At 36.9% G+C, this 15,915-nt stretch overlaps 1 protein-coding gene across 9 annotated transcripts in view; it reads right to left on the bottom strand.

Moving 5' to 3' along the window:
* Nucleotides 1-456: 456 nt before the first annotated feature.
* The window catches only part of Rbms3 (RNA binding motif single stranded interacting protein 3), a 726,581-nt gene continuing 711,122 nt past the window's right edge, over nt 457-15,915 (bottom strand). For 7 of the 9 annotated variants that reach the window (XM_023718499.1, XM_023718500.1, XM_004634211.3 and 4 more), the window contains 3 exons: nt 14,258-14,338; nt 11,228-11,355; nt 457-2,618 (listed from right to left, as the gene is read on the bottom strand). In XM_023718499.1, the coding sequence (XP_023574267.1) occupies nt 2,612-2,618; nt 11,228-11,355; nt 14,258-14,338 (216 nt within the window). In that variant the 3' untranslated portion in view covers nt 457-2,611. Of the gene's footprint in view, nt 2,619-11,223; nt 11,356-14,257; nt 14,339-15,915 lie in introns of those variants that run through there. The other 2 variants (XM_004634210.3, XM_004634207.3) reach the window with 1 other exon arrangement.

The following is a 15,915-nucleotide window of genomic DNA, read 5'->3' as shown; positions in this document are numbered from 1 at the left end:
ATGGGACATATTTTGATGATATCATTTGCCAGTGGTTAGACTCCCAAAGGTGTATAGTCACTCTGGGTTTGAGCTTCCACAGTGGGCTTGCAGAAAAGAGAACCAGGATCGATCAGCCTTTGGGCTAAGATCAAGTGAAGAAAACCAGGACCTGTTTAAATAGTGGCATTTTGGCAATTTCATATGAGTCAGACTCCTTATTCATCTATTTATTCATACCAACCAAACAAGATTTGTCTTTTATATGTTTTAGTTTTTAAAAGTCTACCCTGTGTTCTTTCATAGTGCACTCATATATTTCCCTCTTTCTTCTGGACAAAGTCAGGTTCCTGTATTTACTTAGTTTGTGAAGAGTTTCATTCTTGTGATTCAAAGGCTTTAACCAAAATGCACTCTAGTGAAAAGTTCAATTAACAAAATCCATTTCTTTTTTCTTTTTTTCAATTTCAGGTTAAACTGTATAGATTTAATGTTGACTTAATCAACAATGTGAAGACATTTTCTAGGTAAGTCAATTTAATAATTTTAGGTATAATTTTGCATCATTCTATATGTAAATATCTCCTTTGGCTTTAATGACTGATCAAATCTAGTTGTTTTGGTACTTATTGATATAAATCATACAATTTCTTGATTGTCAGCCAGCATTTTAAGAGTTTCCCTAAATCCCACTAAGAAAATCCTCAGTATTACTGGTATTTCTTGCATCAGAACCTTAAAATGAAATTAAAAAAGTATGTTTTCTTTCTTTTAGGCAAAACCAAGGTATGAATATACCATGAAGAGAGATAAAAAGAAAACAACTCCTTCCCAACTACAATGTCAAGGTGGCCATTCATGTGGATGACAGCAAGTTCGCTGGGAAAAGACAAAACCAGGAGGTATTGGAATTTAGAAGGAAGACGATTGTTACAAATACCATGAGACCTTTGCAGGCGAACATTCACCATTTCACACAGTTTCACGACATTTTTCTGACAGGGCATTTCAGAGACCTTTCAGGCCATATTCAGGAAGTATCTTTAGTTCCGAACCCACAGAAAGCAAGTCCACCCTCTTACACATGTCTCTTGGCTTATTGGTGGCCATCAACACAGGTGTCGCAGTGAAGAGAGCTAGCAAGGAATCAGAAAAGCTCACAAAATTAAAAGCCTCTTGGCTCTATTGATTGGTTTCCAGAACTCTTCATCCTGGGACAGCTGAACACAGCCGGTGCAAGCTTCTATTATAAACAAATGTACATTTAAAAAAAAATGCAGTATGTAAAATACCAGTGGAAGGTAATTTAAACAAACAACAAAGTAAGAACTGGTCCGGCCATTGTAGGTCAAATAAAATTTTAAAGAAAAGAAAAGAAAGAAAAGAAAACCTCTATCTTCTGGACTGTAATAGGGTGTCACTTCATCTTTGGTATAAAATAGGCCATCTATAGGCTGAATTTGATCACAACTAGGAAAGACTACAGAAATTGTCAACAATTTCTCTATCTATTGCTTTTTTTGTTTTTGTTTTTGTTTTTTGATTTTTTTGCACTTTTTGACCATAAGCTCCTATCTACTTATGTTTTTTGTTTTGTTTTTAATGCTCTTAGCTAAGTTTTGCAATGTGACAAGCAAAGCCGACTAGAAACTTTGTAAAGCTCATAAAAAAGACTGCAGATAAAAAGCACTAATGCTTTTGCTAGCAATCACGCTTTGTAAATAAAAAAATCTGCATTCTGCCCCCAAACACGCATTATTTCTAATGCAGTTGTTTTTAAACCAACATTAATAACTTTACCATAAAATGTTTTAGCTTTCTAGAATGATTTGTGTCAACACTTAAGACAAAGTTCATGAAAAGTCCCAGCATTTCCCAATTCTTGCAGTTGCCATGGTTTCTTTTATCAACAAATTTTCTTCAAATGAAGAAAAACATTTTCTTTTAAACTGTACAGTTTTTTTTCACCCTAAAAACTCATAGTCTTAAACTTCTGTGCCGGTGAAAGCAGGCACAATATTTCAATCCTTTCTTGAATTACTTTTTTTAACAAGACGTTGACAGCTTGCCTTGAGAGCCTTTGACGTCCTTAAAATTAAGGCAATTAAGATTTGAGATAAACTTTACCTAAACATTTCTAAGAAAAAAATAAAATAAAATAAGAAACAATAACCCACTAGGTTTAAACAGGAAGGGGAAAAGTAAAAGTAGCTTAATTACTGAAGAAGCTCACTTGCTTCCATTTTGGATTGCCCATCTCTTGACATCAGGTTTTCAATTTAAAAAAAAAGAATAAAATAAAGAAAAGGTATCTATACTTTCAGGTAAAGTTTGCATTCAAATGCTCTTCCAGATATAACGTCAACTTGTAACCCTCCCCCGCCCACCCCCTTTCTGGGATTTCTTTTCCTTTAAGTAAAAAAGAAAAAGGTGGCAAAAATAAACTGTCAGACCACATGAAGGAACCATTTGCACAGCACGTAAAAACTTTGTTTCACTGAGTAAAAATATAAAATTAAAAAAAAAAAAGCCTTCCATTGATGCCTGTGCAAACTGGAAGCCAACTAACTTCTCCTTCAGCGAAGTTTCTTCATTCAAGGCAAAATTTCAGACGGACATTCTCCTGTTCTGTTTATGGTCTGCAAAAACAATGGAATAAGAGTGGTCATCACATTATGGCATTGAAATTGTCTTTTGGGTTCTTTTCTGTGAGATCTCTCTAAAATGTAGTGAGGTCTTCACTGTAGTACATACATGAAACAAATTGTAAAAGTATTTTTAATTATAAAAGCATATTTAGCCTACGATATTGTCAAATGCCACTTTCGCAAATACATTTAAGCTAGAGCATTTGACCTTGTTAAAATTTAAAGTTAGTAGTCTAACAGTCTCTTTTTGTCCAAAAGCAATAAATATCACAGGTTTACCCCACATACACTCAGAGACCCATCTGTAGTGTGGGCATGGCTTCAGTATGCTCCCCGGAGATCCTATTTTGGAAGCCTGGTCTCCTGTACGGCAATGTAGAAGGTGTGTATTTAGAGACAGTCCCTAGAGGAAGGTCAGGGTGGACACTGTCTTTGGGAGGAAATAAGATAGATCTCATAGGATCCAGGACTAGTTTTCAGAATGAATTGTTTGGAAAGAACAAGCCTGACTCTCCCCTCCCCAAAATCTCTGCTTTCTGTCTCATTATCTGAGCCCTCCAAGAGTGGATCCTACCGCATCATCTGCCAAAGAATCCTTTACCAGTGGCTAAACAGAGGGAGCTGCCTAAGATAGGACTTTCAGCCCCCAATCCTGTGAGTTACATAAACTTCATACATTATCCAGATTCAGTTATTTTATTATATCAATAAAAATGAACAGATATTTTCTGAGCATAGAATCTAATTTTTAATGCAGGCTTTATGTTATATCTCTCCCAGAGATTAAGAATATATTTTCAGAACTACCAAGGGACTCATCACTCAATCAACATGTGATTCCCCAGTAAGCACCGTAATGACTGAATATCAAATAGAATCACATAAACTTCATTGGTCCAAAACATAAGACAATTGCTCTTTCCTGTTTGCTTTCATCCAGATGTTGAATTCTTAGCTAGAGGCACTTGTAGCTCTCTATCACAAGATTAAGGTTCTAGGGGATTGAACTTTACACTTAGCTCCTTTGTTCAAAGGTAGAACTCTGTCAAATGAGTTTATGTTGTACAAGGAGGAAACTGTCTGTAGGTCACATTAAAATGAAGGCCTCTTCCCTCAGGGTACAGAATGACTGAGAAAATCTCAGCAGATTCTTCTGGCACCCAGTTGTTTAATTTAGTAAATAAAGCGGTAAGAAAAAATAATTGGGCCAGGGAGATAGTTCAGTGGAATAAATGATTGCCTGCCAAGCACAAGGTCCTGAGTTTGATACCTGGTATCATCACAAATTAATTAATTAACTAATTAAAAAATAAAAGCTACAACAGCAGGGGCTGAGGTAGGGGCCTCAACTTCAGGGAAAGGTCTGCCCCCAGATCCCTGAGGTCCCTGCAGGCCTGCCTCTGTGCTCAGCGAGTGTGTTGGGCTTATTCAGATTCACAAAAGGCTTTCAGAAAGGTTTCAACTGTATTGTATTTACAAAGCAATGGCCCAGAAAGGTCTCTCTTTCCCAATTTGTGAAAGTCATCATAAGTCAGAGTTGTTATTAGGACTCTAAAGCATTTGCTCCTAGAATCGTACACAGAGGTCAAAAAGTTGACAGACTATTTGAACCATTTATAAATAATTTAAAGTTCCTAAAATAATGTGTTTATTTTTTCCTTCTCAGTTGCATGAAAAAGTTGGATTTCTTCTAAGAAGGAAGGAAATTACAATTTTCATAACAGCAACAATGAAAGTAGTAGTAGTATTTTTTTTTTTTTTTAAATTTTAGGGAAGGGTCTCCAGGGTGTTCAGGGTCTCTCTACTAGATCGGACTCATAGTGATCCACCTGTTTACAGCCTCCCAAGAGTTGAGATTACAGGCTAGCACCCCCACGTCCAGTTTCAATTGTCATCTCAGTGTGCCCTGGGGGCAGGGCTGGAACCGCAGGTCAGGGGTTTGAATCCCTGGCCCCTGAGCCTGCTTGCAGGCACTTAAATCTGTTTAGCTATTCTGCCAGCTGTAGTAGTAGTAATATTAAGAAAAAGAAACTATATTTTAGTTCTCTTTCTCTACCTTTGCAAATTTTAGTTTCCTCTATTTATTTCTATATTCTATCTTGCTATGAAGACAAAGCCTTGGTCTACTTTTGTTGCCATTTCCATTTTTCTATTGTTCATTAAACAGAAAATGTCTAAAGCATTATGGTTTCTTCACTCAATGAAAAACCATCCAATAAAAGACCCTTTCCGCTCAGGTCCTTAATGGGCATTGATAATTGAACCATAAATATTTGAGTTAGGCTAAGGTTACTTTTAGGTTTATAACTCTATGAAACTGTTTCTAGTAATCCTGTTCCTTTTTTTTTTTTTCTTTTTGTCTTCAAATAAGCCTCTGTGGTGTCTGAAAGCAAATGACTCTACTTCAGATATTCATCATTCCTAACTAGAGTTTAGAGGGTAAAAGTGTCACTATTTAATACAACTAAAATTTACTTCCATCTTCCTCATCTGTACTAAATAAAGTGTGTTGTGCACATTTACGTAGTGATTAGAGATTGCACTGAAATTCATGAAAACACAATTCTAAACGGCTGCAACTACACTCATTAGTAAGAAGAATACATGTTTAAACTTAATTTATGTGAAAGAGCTAAGTATTACAATCATTTGGAAAATTGTAAAGCACCTGCACATAGAATGCAGGGGACTCAGGAGTACAATTTTCACACATCATCAGTATGCTGACAAAGGAATTGCGTGTTTGCAGAAGTTCAGCTCTCCTGACAAGACTTGAAGCAGAAAGAGAAATTTCAATTCCAATGGTATCACAATGATCTTTTAATGTCAGAGTAAATATTTGTATACTGATAATTTGACCGAATTTAGGAATATAGTTATTTTGAATTCTTTTTTCAATAGCAGCAGAATGAGTAGGTTGGGAAATAATCTCAGAAATCTATTTTTTAAGAAATCATCTAATGAGTCCATGTTTCCCATGGTAATCTCTTACTGACTGACTTCATGTGATGTTATGTGAAAGAAATATTTTATTGTCTAGTGTGTGGAAAAGCTGCATTCTGTAATTCCACTGCTGAATTCGCTGAATGAAAGATAAGGAGATGGCACAGTGAAAATAGCAATGTGAAAGTGAAACTTGGGGGAATTAGAAAACATTTTATATTGATATCAAAATAACTAATAGATAATCAATATATTATTGCATTTCTGTAATTATTTAGTTTTCAGAATCTTGAAACTCCACAGGAGGAAGCCAGCACACACTTTCCTCTGTGAAGAAGTACATTTCAAGTATTTTGGGGAGCATATTTTACTGTATTTTGACAACTCTAAAGAGAACTAGAATTAAGGCAAGCACTCCTTTTACTTTTCACTGCAGTTTTCCAGTATACCAGCGCAGAGAAGTGCTGCAGAAACTTGCTGACTCTTACTCCTGTGTCGGGTGGCCAATCTTTCCTCCGTGTTAGGGTCCTCATTCATATCTTTACAGAACAATGAACTAATTGTCACTTTAAAAGAGAGGAAAATTAGGCTACAAAGTAGTGAAAGATAACTAAAGGCACAACGCTAGAATCAGAACAGTTGTGCTGATTAAATTTCAACTTTGAGACTTTCTCTTTAGATCCTAGTCATGTTTAAGGCTTCCTGCATGACGCAAAGAAAAGCAGGTCATTTGAATGGGAAATGAATTTCCATAAAATTTCCATGAAAAGCTACAGCCTTCATTTCCCCTTTCTGAGATAAGATCTGAGTCCCTTTTACATGAGTGGCTTCTCCTCATAATGGAAAAACTTCCATGAATACAAATCCAAAGTCCAGTGTTTTAGCTGAAAAAGTAGAATTTGGAATAATAAATATTTACTGATAGATACTGAACGCATTCTCTTTATTCATAGGCCCATGGTCTGCATTGCACAAGCTTTCCTGCAATCTTTGGCTGTGATGACTGCCATACACTTACTATTTTAGTGTAGACACTTTGGTGTTTAAGGTTTATGGGATGATACAAGCTACTTTTCAGGGGCAGGAACTTGCCCTCATCAGAATTTCACACCCACAGGAGGTTAGCTGGCATTTAATGAGAAAGGCCAGAGGTTTGTGCAAAGTACTTTAAGCTATCCATATCTCAATTAGCATAATGATTTTTAGAAATGGGTTGCCTGATGAAAGTAGTAGCATGTTAATTAGCATAATGATGTTGGAAATGAGCTGCTATTTGTGAAATCTGGCTTGTTTGAGATAATGTGGATTGGCTACATTATTAGAGATACTTTCCAAGAAGGAATATAAAAGGAATTTAGGGAAATAAATAGTAGACTAGAACTAATTTTAGGATTTTGCTTGAGGCTTGATCTTAAAACAAAACTGTCATGAAGTGGATTTCTGGTGGTCCCTTCAAGGACAATATTGTCCCACAGTTAGAAAATGGCCAAATGGAATCAGAGTGAGTTTTTCAAGATGGGCATGACCAGATAACTTTAAAAAGCAGAGCAGGGAGATTTATTAGTCTGTATAAGTTGTTATATGCCTACTGTTTAAGGAATGCTTGCCTGACAATTGTCATTATGAGGGATCTTTTTTTTTTTTTCCTGGAACCAGGGATTGAACTCAGGCCCTTGCGCTTGTCAGGGAAGCACTTATTCCACTGAGCCATCTCCCCAGCCCCATATGAGGGATCTTAAATCCCGCATAATTTTCTCTGTGCAGGTTACTGATGAAAAAGAGCCCTGTGTGTATAATGTGAACATTTCATTCAATTCCCAGTGCCTTCCTCAACTTTTTTTTTTTTTAAATTTGGGATTAAACTCAGGCTCTTGCACTTGCCAAGGAAGCACTTATTCTACTGAGCCATCACCCAGGCCCCTCTTCAACATTTTTGAAGAATCTTACATTTTAGATTTCCTCAGATGAAAATGATAAAATTGATAGTCCCATTAGTTACTTCTTTCATATATATATATATATATATATATATATATATATATATATATATATATATGATTTTAGGAGTTATTTTCATCTTTAAAAGAGTTTATCTTAGTACAGTTGCTTTTACATTTGAGATTTTATTGTTTGAAGTCAAAGACTCCTAACACGTTTTGCATTTCGGAAAGGTACTCTAAGGATACACAAAAAAGTAAGTCAGTTTAAAGGAATTTCCACAAAGCAATGCACGTGGCGTTCCCTTGACACGCTTTTGAAATGTGCCATTTTCCAAGGTGCTTTTCTCTCTGGCTGTTGCAGTGAGAAATATGACCCAGGATCGTCCTGTAACATATGTTCCTTCATGGTGCAAAGACTTCCCTCAAGCAAGGAAATCCTCTTCATCATTTTGCCACCATTAGGACATGGGATGGATGATTTCATTCTGGATATTTATTATCCTGTGAAACTTAAGGGTCATCCATCATTGTGTTGCACAACTCAATGCAAATGTGGTATAACCATAATTTTGAACACATTTAAGCCGTGAAAGTTGGATGTTGTGAGACTCAGACTTCCTCAAATATTTCAAGAAAAATCTTGAAATTGATTCATTTTACGGATAATTCAATTTCATGTCCATCTCTACAACCAGACCCTCCTGACTCTTATCTGCCTCTGAACTTGTTATTCACGACTCCCTTGATTTCTCTGGGACTGGGGAGACTTTTCTGATTTTCTTATTTTTTTATGAATTTAGGACAGGGTGTACAGGGTCTCACTTTGTTTATTGGACTCATAGTGATCCTCCAGTTTTCAGTCTCCCAGGTGCTGGGATTACAGGCACACGCCGCCATGCCCAGTCCCAGTCGCTGTCTCAGTGAGCCCCAGGGGTGGGGATGGCACAACAGGCCAGGTATCAAATCCTGGCCACAGAACTCTGCCAAAGTAGGTGCTTTAGTCTGCTGAGCTATCTGGTCAGCCCTGATTTTCAATCTATAGTCCACCATACCGTCCTAACCCCAGATCACACCTAACTCTAGTCTTTCCTGCCTTAACCAGAGCAGTAATACATTGTTGACTTCCATTGCTTCCTAATTTGTTGTATTTCCTCAGCTGGAAGAACAAATATAGAAAAAAGGAGATGCTGTCCAAGCACTTCGATATGGCACCTGATGGTAGAATCTGAGTGTGCCTTTCCATGGCAATCTACTACTTTCCCCAATGGTATAGCTGCAGGCTGACTCTGACAGACGAAAACCAGGAGAGCTGATGGAACAATTGCCTGCCCTTAAAATCCATGTTAATTTAAATGTTTCACTCAAATCCCAAGATAGATAGAGACCAGTGCTGCAGCTCAAGGATTTGTGCAGAAGAACTTCCCTTTTACTCCCGGGAGGATCCATCTTTCTGTTCACACTACCTCAGTGGATGACATCACCCACAATAAGGAGGACGGTGTGCTTTACTTTGTCTCTGATTCAAATTTTGATCTCATCTCTATTCACCTTATGGACACACCCAGAATGATGCCCAATCAAAATGACATATAAAATCAATCAGCACACATAACGTCTCCTTTTCCCTGACAGTGTTTCTTTCTCTGCTTTCCCATAGGACATATGTGACACTTTCCCGTGTACATAACCCACTAACCAGGTGAAAAAAAATCCCAATATATCTGGGCGAGAGAGTTAGAGACTACCACATTGTTCATGGTGGTGATTCATCCTGACTCATCCTGGACATCAATCAATTGGAACAATGACGTCAGACTGCTTTCCTCAGTAATGATATTTGTCAAAAGGCATATTGATAGCAATAGTTAAACTTTATATTTGCTTGATTATCTGGTGTTCTGAGCATATTTAATTTTTACAACTGAATTTAAAAATAAAACTGCACTCTTTTATTTTTTGTATTTGAGGGAAGGGTCTACAGGGTGTTCAGGGTCTCACTACTAGGTTGGACTCATAGTGATCCACCTGTTTACAGCCTCCCAAGAGCTGGGATTACAGGTACATGCCACCACATGAAGTCTCAATTGCTGTCTCAGTGCCCCAGGGCCGGGGCCGGCACTCCAGGCCTGGGGATCGAAACCCTGGCCCCTGCACCTGCTTGCAGGTGCTTTAACCTGCTGAGCTATTTGGCTGGCCCTAAAACTGCACACTCTTGATTAATTCAACAATAAGCAAATCTCTTAATGTGTATGGAAGGCAGATTGACAAAGAGGCTCTCTGTGCCCAAATTTCAGTCCAGTTCTTCTCAGCTCCCTCTTGACTCTGCCTAGACCTTGCCCCATCCTTGCTTGGTCTACATAGTTTAGTTTTACTAAGGTTAATTGAGACAAAATTCCCAACCCTAGCTATTTATTCATTCTCCACATATGATCATTTTCTTCATCTCTCATGTTTTATTTATCACTTCTTGATATGCTTTCAGTAAGAATCTTCTTAAGCCAGTTTATAATATTTTCCCTACCCTGATGTTTTTTCTTGGTACTCCTCATTTATGGATCCTGTGTTCTGATTGACTAACTATCTCCAGCTGTCTTTGCTATATTCTGAGTTGAGCCCAATCTCACTCTCCTATTGTGATAATCTCAACACTTATTGAAATTATCTGGAATAAAATCCCCCCTTTTTTTTTTCCGGGAATTGAACTCAGGCCCTTGTGCTTGCCTGGGAAGTACTTATTCCACTGAGCCATCTACCTGACCCCTGCTTTGTTCTTTTTGACGAGTGTCTCAATAATGTTTTTCTCTAACAAGCAAAATGATGACAAAGAAATGGAGCAACATTCTTCAGAAAGACAATCTGGGAAGTTGTTGTTCTTCAAGTGTGTGACTTATCTATAATGTGGAGTACCTTGCATGCCAAGGCCTCTGTATATAGACTTTTTGTTGCTAAATCCATTGGCATCAACAGAAAGATCTCACATATGAGCCTATGTATTTTCTGAATAAAAAATCAAATATATTTTCCTTTATGAATGATTTAAGAATCATCAGTAACTGGCTACTTCATTTTGCCATTTAATTTCTGAATAAGAATCTATTGTTTTATTATTTTATATATATAAAGAATATATACAATATTCTTTTTCACAAACATTGACGTTCAAAGGAGCTTTGCAAATCATGTATCACTAGCTTCATTTAACAGTTAAGAGCGTGAGAACAAATGCAGCTTCACCCTACACTGTGAGAAGAGGATATTATAATTTTCCAAGACTATATGATAGATTATTTTTTTGTAAAAATGACTATAATGTACCTCTTTAGAGACCTCCAATTACTTTGGCTAATGAGGCAATAGCTGAGGAGTGGCAAGACCTGACAAAGGCTTGCTGTCTTTGAGTTTGCTCTTACAGTTCTAGGCTGACCCCTACAAATTCACTTGCTGGGGAAGCAGAAACATGCAACTCAATCACTCTTGTCTCCTGCCTGGCAGCCAGCTGCTTTCCTGGAGCAGGGCCGTATGCTTTAAGTTCACCCAAGGTCATATGAAACGCCCTTCTGAAGCCAGCCCAAACCAGCCACATAATTACGAGCTAAATAACTTGTCACTAACTTTGGGGTAGTTTGTTTGCAACATAAAGTAACAGGTACCCCTTGAAAGAATAATTTTGAATTGCTTGATTTTGAAGGAAACAAGGTTAGCATAACCCAGACTTACTTAGACTGTTGGTAAGAATATGCAGGTGCGTGCTCGTTGGACGTGTCCACTGCTATCTGTTGCTGCTGACCACTGGTGTCCTGCGATGAAGGTGCCACTGTCTGGGGAGAGGTGTCAGCAACAACACCCTAGGGAGGCAAATAGGTACACAATGCCTTGTTTGCTTTAAGCACAGGGTCTTTGGCTAGATGGATGGTAAATGCCCCTGTATTTGGTCTGAGAACGGATGCTGTCAGCTTTAAGAAGTCTCAATCTGTACTTTAAAGAAAACATTGGTGCATGTCTTAATGTGAGTCGAGAAGTTTGTCTTGATTTGATGTCAATAAGCTGCACTATCCAAAGCCTTTGAGTACACAAGAAATCAGAAAATCATTTTGCTTATATTTGGTCCTTCTAAATAGTAGTTGCATAAATCATACTAAATAACATTTTTAGTAAAGTATTCATTTGATTTCCATAAATTCTGGTATATTTAAATAAGCTCCTGAAGTAGTTCGCTGTACCATGACTTTAATATTTTAGCAATCCAGTGGACTCTGGCCTTCATAGAAATCAACAGCAAAGGTTAGAAGTCTTCATTAAGGGTGATATTGAGTGAGTTTTCCTTTCAATAATCTGATTTATTTTGCTTTGCACTGTTTTCTAAGACATGAATTGGAATTCATTTAGTGGCCTCAAAAGAAGTGGGGAAGGGCCAGGGAGATAGCTCAGTGGCTTAAGTGCCTGCCTGGCAAGTGCAAGGTCCTGAGTTCAATCCCCTGTACTGCCAAACAAACAAACAAATAAAAACCCCAATTATATAAAATTAAAAAAATAAAAGAAAGAAAAAGCGGAGAAAATACATTGTCCTTAATTTTGTTTTACCTTTTTCCCCCCCACCTGTCTCCTATACTTAGTTTCTCACAGATGCCTGCAAGGACAGATTTCTGGCATTGTCCTCACCAGGGGCATGCGTTTGACCCTGAGGGAGCCACAGGTGACTGGGTCTGATTATAAATAGACTCAAGGAGGCAACAGTGTTGGATGTCTGCAGTGAGGCTGTGTGCAAACATTCTTGATCATTTCCGTTTCTTAAAATTCCCTGAAGTTCCTTCTTAGAATCTGCAAAATGTCCCTCTACTCATCCATTGATTTCTTTCTTAAGGGATTGTTTATTGTGGTGTGTTTTTCTGAGCATCCTAGCTGCATTTATTTCTGTGAGTGATTGCTGTTTCGGCACACACAATGAATCAGTGTTTTTTCCTTATAAGCCTAAATTCATGGCATATACCAAAATATATTTATATATTTCCAGTGAAATTATTCTTTGCACACTCTGCATTTGACTGCAAGTGGACTGTTTCCAATAAGGCACATTGTCAAATAGATTTCATTATTTTATAATCATTAAAATGCTCTAGTTCTTTAGATAAGCACGTGATTTTGTGTAGAGATACAGAAATGCAATTATATGGTGGAAAGTTATCCTTAGAGTGCCTGGAAAGTCCAGATTACTACCTTCTCAGCATATAGGTGGCTTTTAATAGATAAACATAACCAAGAATATGTAATTTAATCACAATATTTTGAAATTCTCAAGATCTAATGACATGTTAATGTATCACATTTTTTGATATCCATGTATCTAGAACACACAAAAGGATTAAAAATTTCATATCCTTGGTTTTCTAAGCTACACAGTAGTATCTTGTTAAACATCTGAGATTTATACACCTTTACATAAGCAAGTAATTCTACACAAAAACAAACTTGGAAAGATTTAATTTAATCAGTCAAAGTTTCTGTCAGACTCTTCATAGGTGGATTTTTGTGTGCAGCAGTGCAAATACAATACATGCTGGACAAATTATGGAACAAAAAAAGGATCAATTCCCCAAGATTTTCAGTTGGTGAGAAAAGAAGTACTGTGACCCTAACATGCATGTGCCTTGGGAAAAGGGACAGAGGAGCAATAAAAGGCACTGTGTAGAACCAGAGAAGAAAACTCACATGTGAATGCTTAGCACTGCCTGTATAGCTCTATATTTCTTATTTTCTATGTCATTTGTGGTTCTGTCCGGTAAAATGGGGTCAGAGGAGGAAATGGGCAGAGCTGTCTTTAAGAATGAGATGGAACAGTTACCACCATGCCTATGCTGATAAGAGCGATGCATCGGTTTCTTCCCTGTCTATATAAAGGTATAAATTGGTGAAGCCTCATTTAGTAGAGCAGACTTTTTGCCGTTGTTGTGTGTTTGTCTTTATTTTGTGGTAAAAGGGATTGGACCTAGGGCCTCATGAACAGTGGGTAGGCACTGTGCCACAGAGTTGCACTATTTCCCAGAGTAGTGATTTTTAATCTTTAGAATATAAGAGAACCACCTGAAATATTTTAAAAAGCTGTATATTTAGTGCATTCTCCAGATAAATCAACAAGAATGTCTGAGGATGGAACTTAGGGCTGTGTATTTCTTAAAGTTCCCCCAAAAATTGTAAGATGTGAGAAAGTTTGAGTATGGGGATCTAATATAGTATGTCTCACATTTCAGCACACTTCTGTGACTCAGAGATCATCTTAAAATTGTGTGACTCAGAAATCATCTTAAAATTGAAATTAAGACATATCTGAGTAGGATCTTACAGTTTGTATTTTAAAATTTTTCCAGGGTGTTCCAATGAGGCTGGTGAAGAATCTCTCTTCAAGGAAGAAGACAATGAGATTTAGCTAATTCCTAAAGCTGCAAATTGCCTTTCTTCCCCATTTGTGAGTATTGTGGCAATCACTTGATAGAGTAATGACTTGTTCTCTGGATTTTAGATGTGCAAAATATCCTTCCTTCATACCTCTGTGTCAGGTTAGTTCATTTCATGCAGAAGCAAAACAGGCATCACAGGTAAACACACATGTGTTCATACCCTGAACTGGTGACTACAAATTTCATCGGAGCACACAGTTTAGACATAAGACTTCCTTGGGCTGTAGGGAACCACAGTACATGTGATTGAGATTCATTTCCCTGGTCTCCTTCTACAAGGCAGCGATGGACTTACTTCGATAGAAACAGCTGTTGGAGGCACAGGCGTGTACTGGGGAATGTAGGTCCCTTGCATAGGAGCAGCAGCAGTCATATACTAGAGGGAATCAAACAAAAATGCATGTAAACTTGGGGTGGTAACCACAGAGAAAATTAATTAGCACATGAGACTACTTCAGATGTATGGGCCATTTTTGGTACATGATTAGGCAAATTTTGTTTTGACCAAAAATAAGACAGGCTCCCAACATCAGAATTTTTTTCCTTTTTCTTTTTTTAATTTTACTGACTCAGTACTAGTAGTAGTCTCACCTTTACAGCCTCTGTTTAAGCTCCTTCATCCCACCCTTACTTTATCATTTTAAACATTCTGTACAAGATCTCCCACATCTCACCATTCATAAGTGAACACCAATAAGGATCAGGGTGATGTCTGTTTTGTTTTGCTTTTTGATTTTTCTCCATTTCATTACTAGCCCCTATCATACAGTAGGCTCTCAAGTATTTGTTGAATGAATGAATCATCATATTAATGTTAGCAATTATTTCTTTTTAAATTAAAATTAGAGGAATAATGTATTAAAAACCAGGTGTTTCAACTTCCACAATTGGTAAAAGTATTTTTTTTCACATTCCTGTCATTTGTGTTATTAAAATATGTGTTTGGAATGAAAAAGTATTTTTGCAAAGAAGAAAGGATGCTCATTTACTTAAACATAAAATAGGACATATATTCCCATTTTTAACATATATGTTCCCTATAAAGTTGAAATTTCTATTGTATGAGAATTAAATTTTCTATGACATCAACTATGCTCTTTGATTCTAAATTCTAAATTCTATGACAAAAATTTAGAACTGGAATCTGATAATGGATCAAAGCTTTTCAGTCCATAAGGGATATAAGAATTATTTTGATGACTTTTGATAATCAACAGCCTCTGAATCTATTTCTGTGAATTTATTCCTGTCAATTATAAGGCCTCATATAAATATCAAAAGATAAATTCGCTGTTCTGTGTATCATAGCACTTTCAGTCTTCAAGAGACATGATCTAACTGAAGGGAAATATTTTAATGTATCCTAACTTGTCATCTACAGATGCTTAATATTCAGGGCCAATTATAATCAATAGAACATATTTGGAGCAAATGTAATCTCCATCCTAAAAATAGTTACTTCTAAAGTTAGGGGCAGTCTTAATAGAATAGCTTAAACTGAACATATCAAACTGTTACCTGTAAGCTATGTGTTCGTAAAATAACAAAGAGCAACTCATATCCACATAAAAAATTACTTTTTAACTTGAAAAAAGAACAACTGCTTGCAAGATCTAGTAATATTTGTAATATAGCTTTGTAATGGAAAATTATCAGTGACTTCCCTAATCTGTCCTCTGTTCTCCTATGGTATCAATTCTTCTTTGAAATGGAAGTGTGTGGAGTATAATCTCCACACACCATAAACCATGTTTTATACATCTTTGCATCTCTTAGTACAAAAGGAAATGCCTAGAATTTAATAATGATCATTCAGTGGCCAAGGGAAAGGCTATAAGCACAAAGCATTCCATCTGCAGTGAAAAGTCAAACACACAACTGTTCATTGACTCATTGGAGACATTAATCTCACCTCCTCTTAAAATGTATTTGTATAAACTTTAAATAAATACC

This window comes from Octodon degus, unplaced genomic scaffold (genome assembly GCF_000260255.1).
Source record: "Octodon degus isolate 3935 unplaced genomic scaffold, OctDeg1.0 scaffold00059, whole genome shotgun sequence".
NCBI lineage: Eukaryota > Metazoa > Chordata > Mammalia > Rodentia > Octodontidae > Octodon > Octodon degus.
This window is presented reverse-complemented; position numbering and strand designations above follow the sequence as displayed.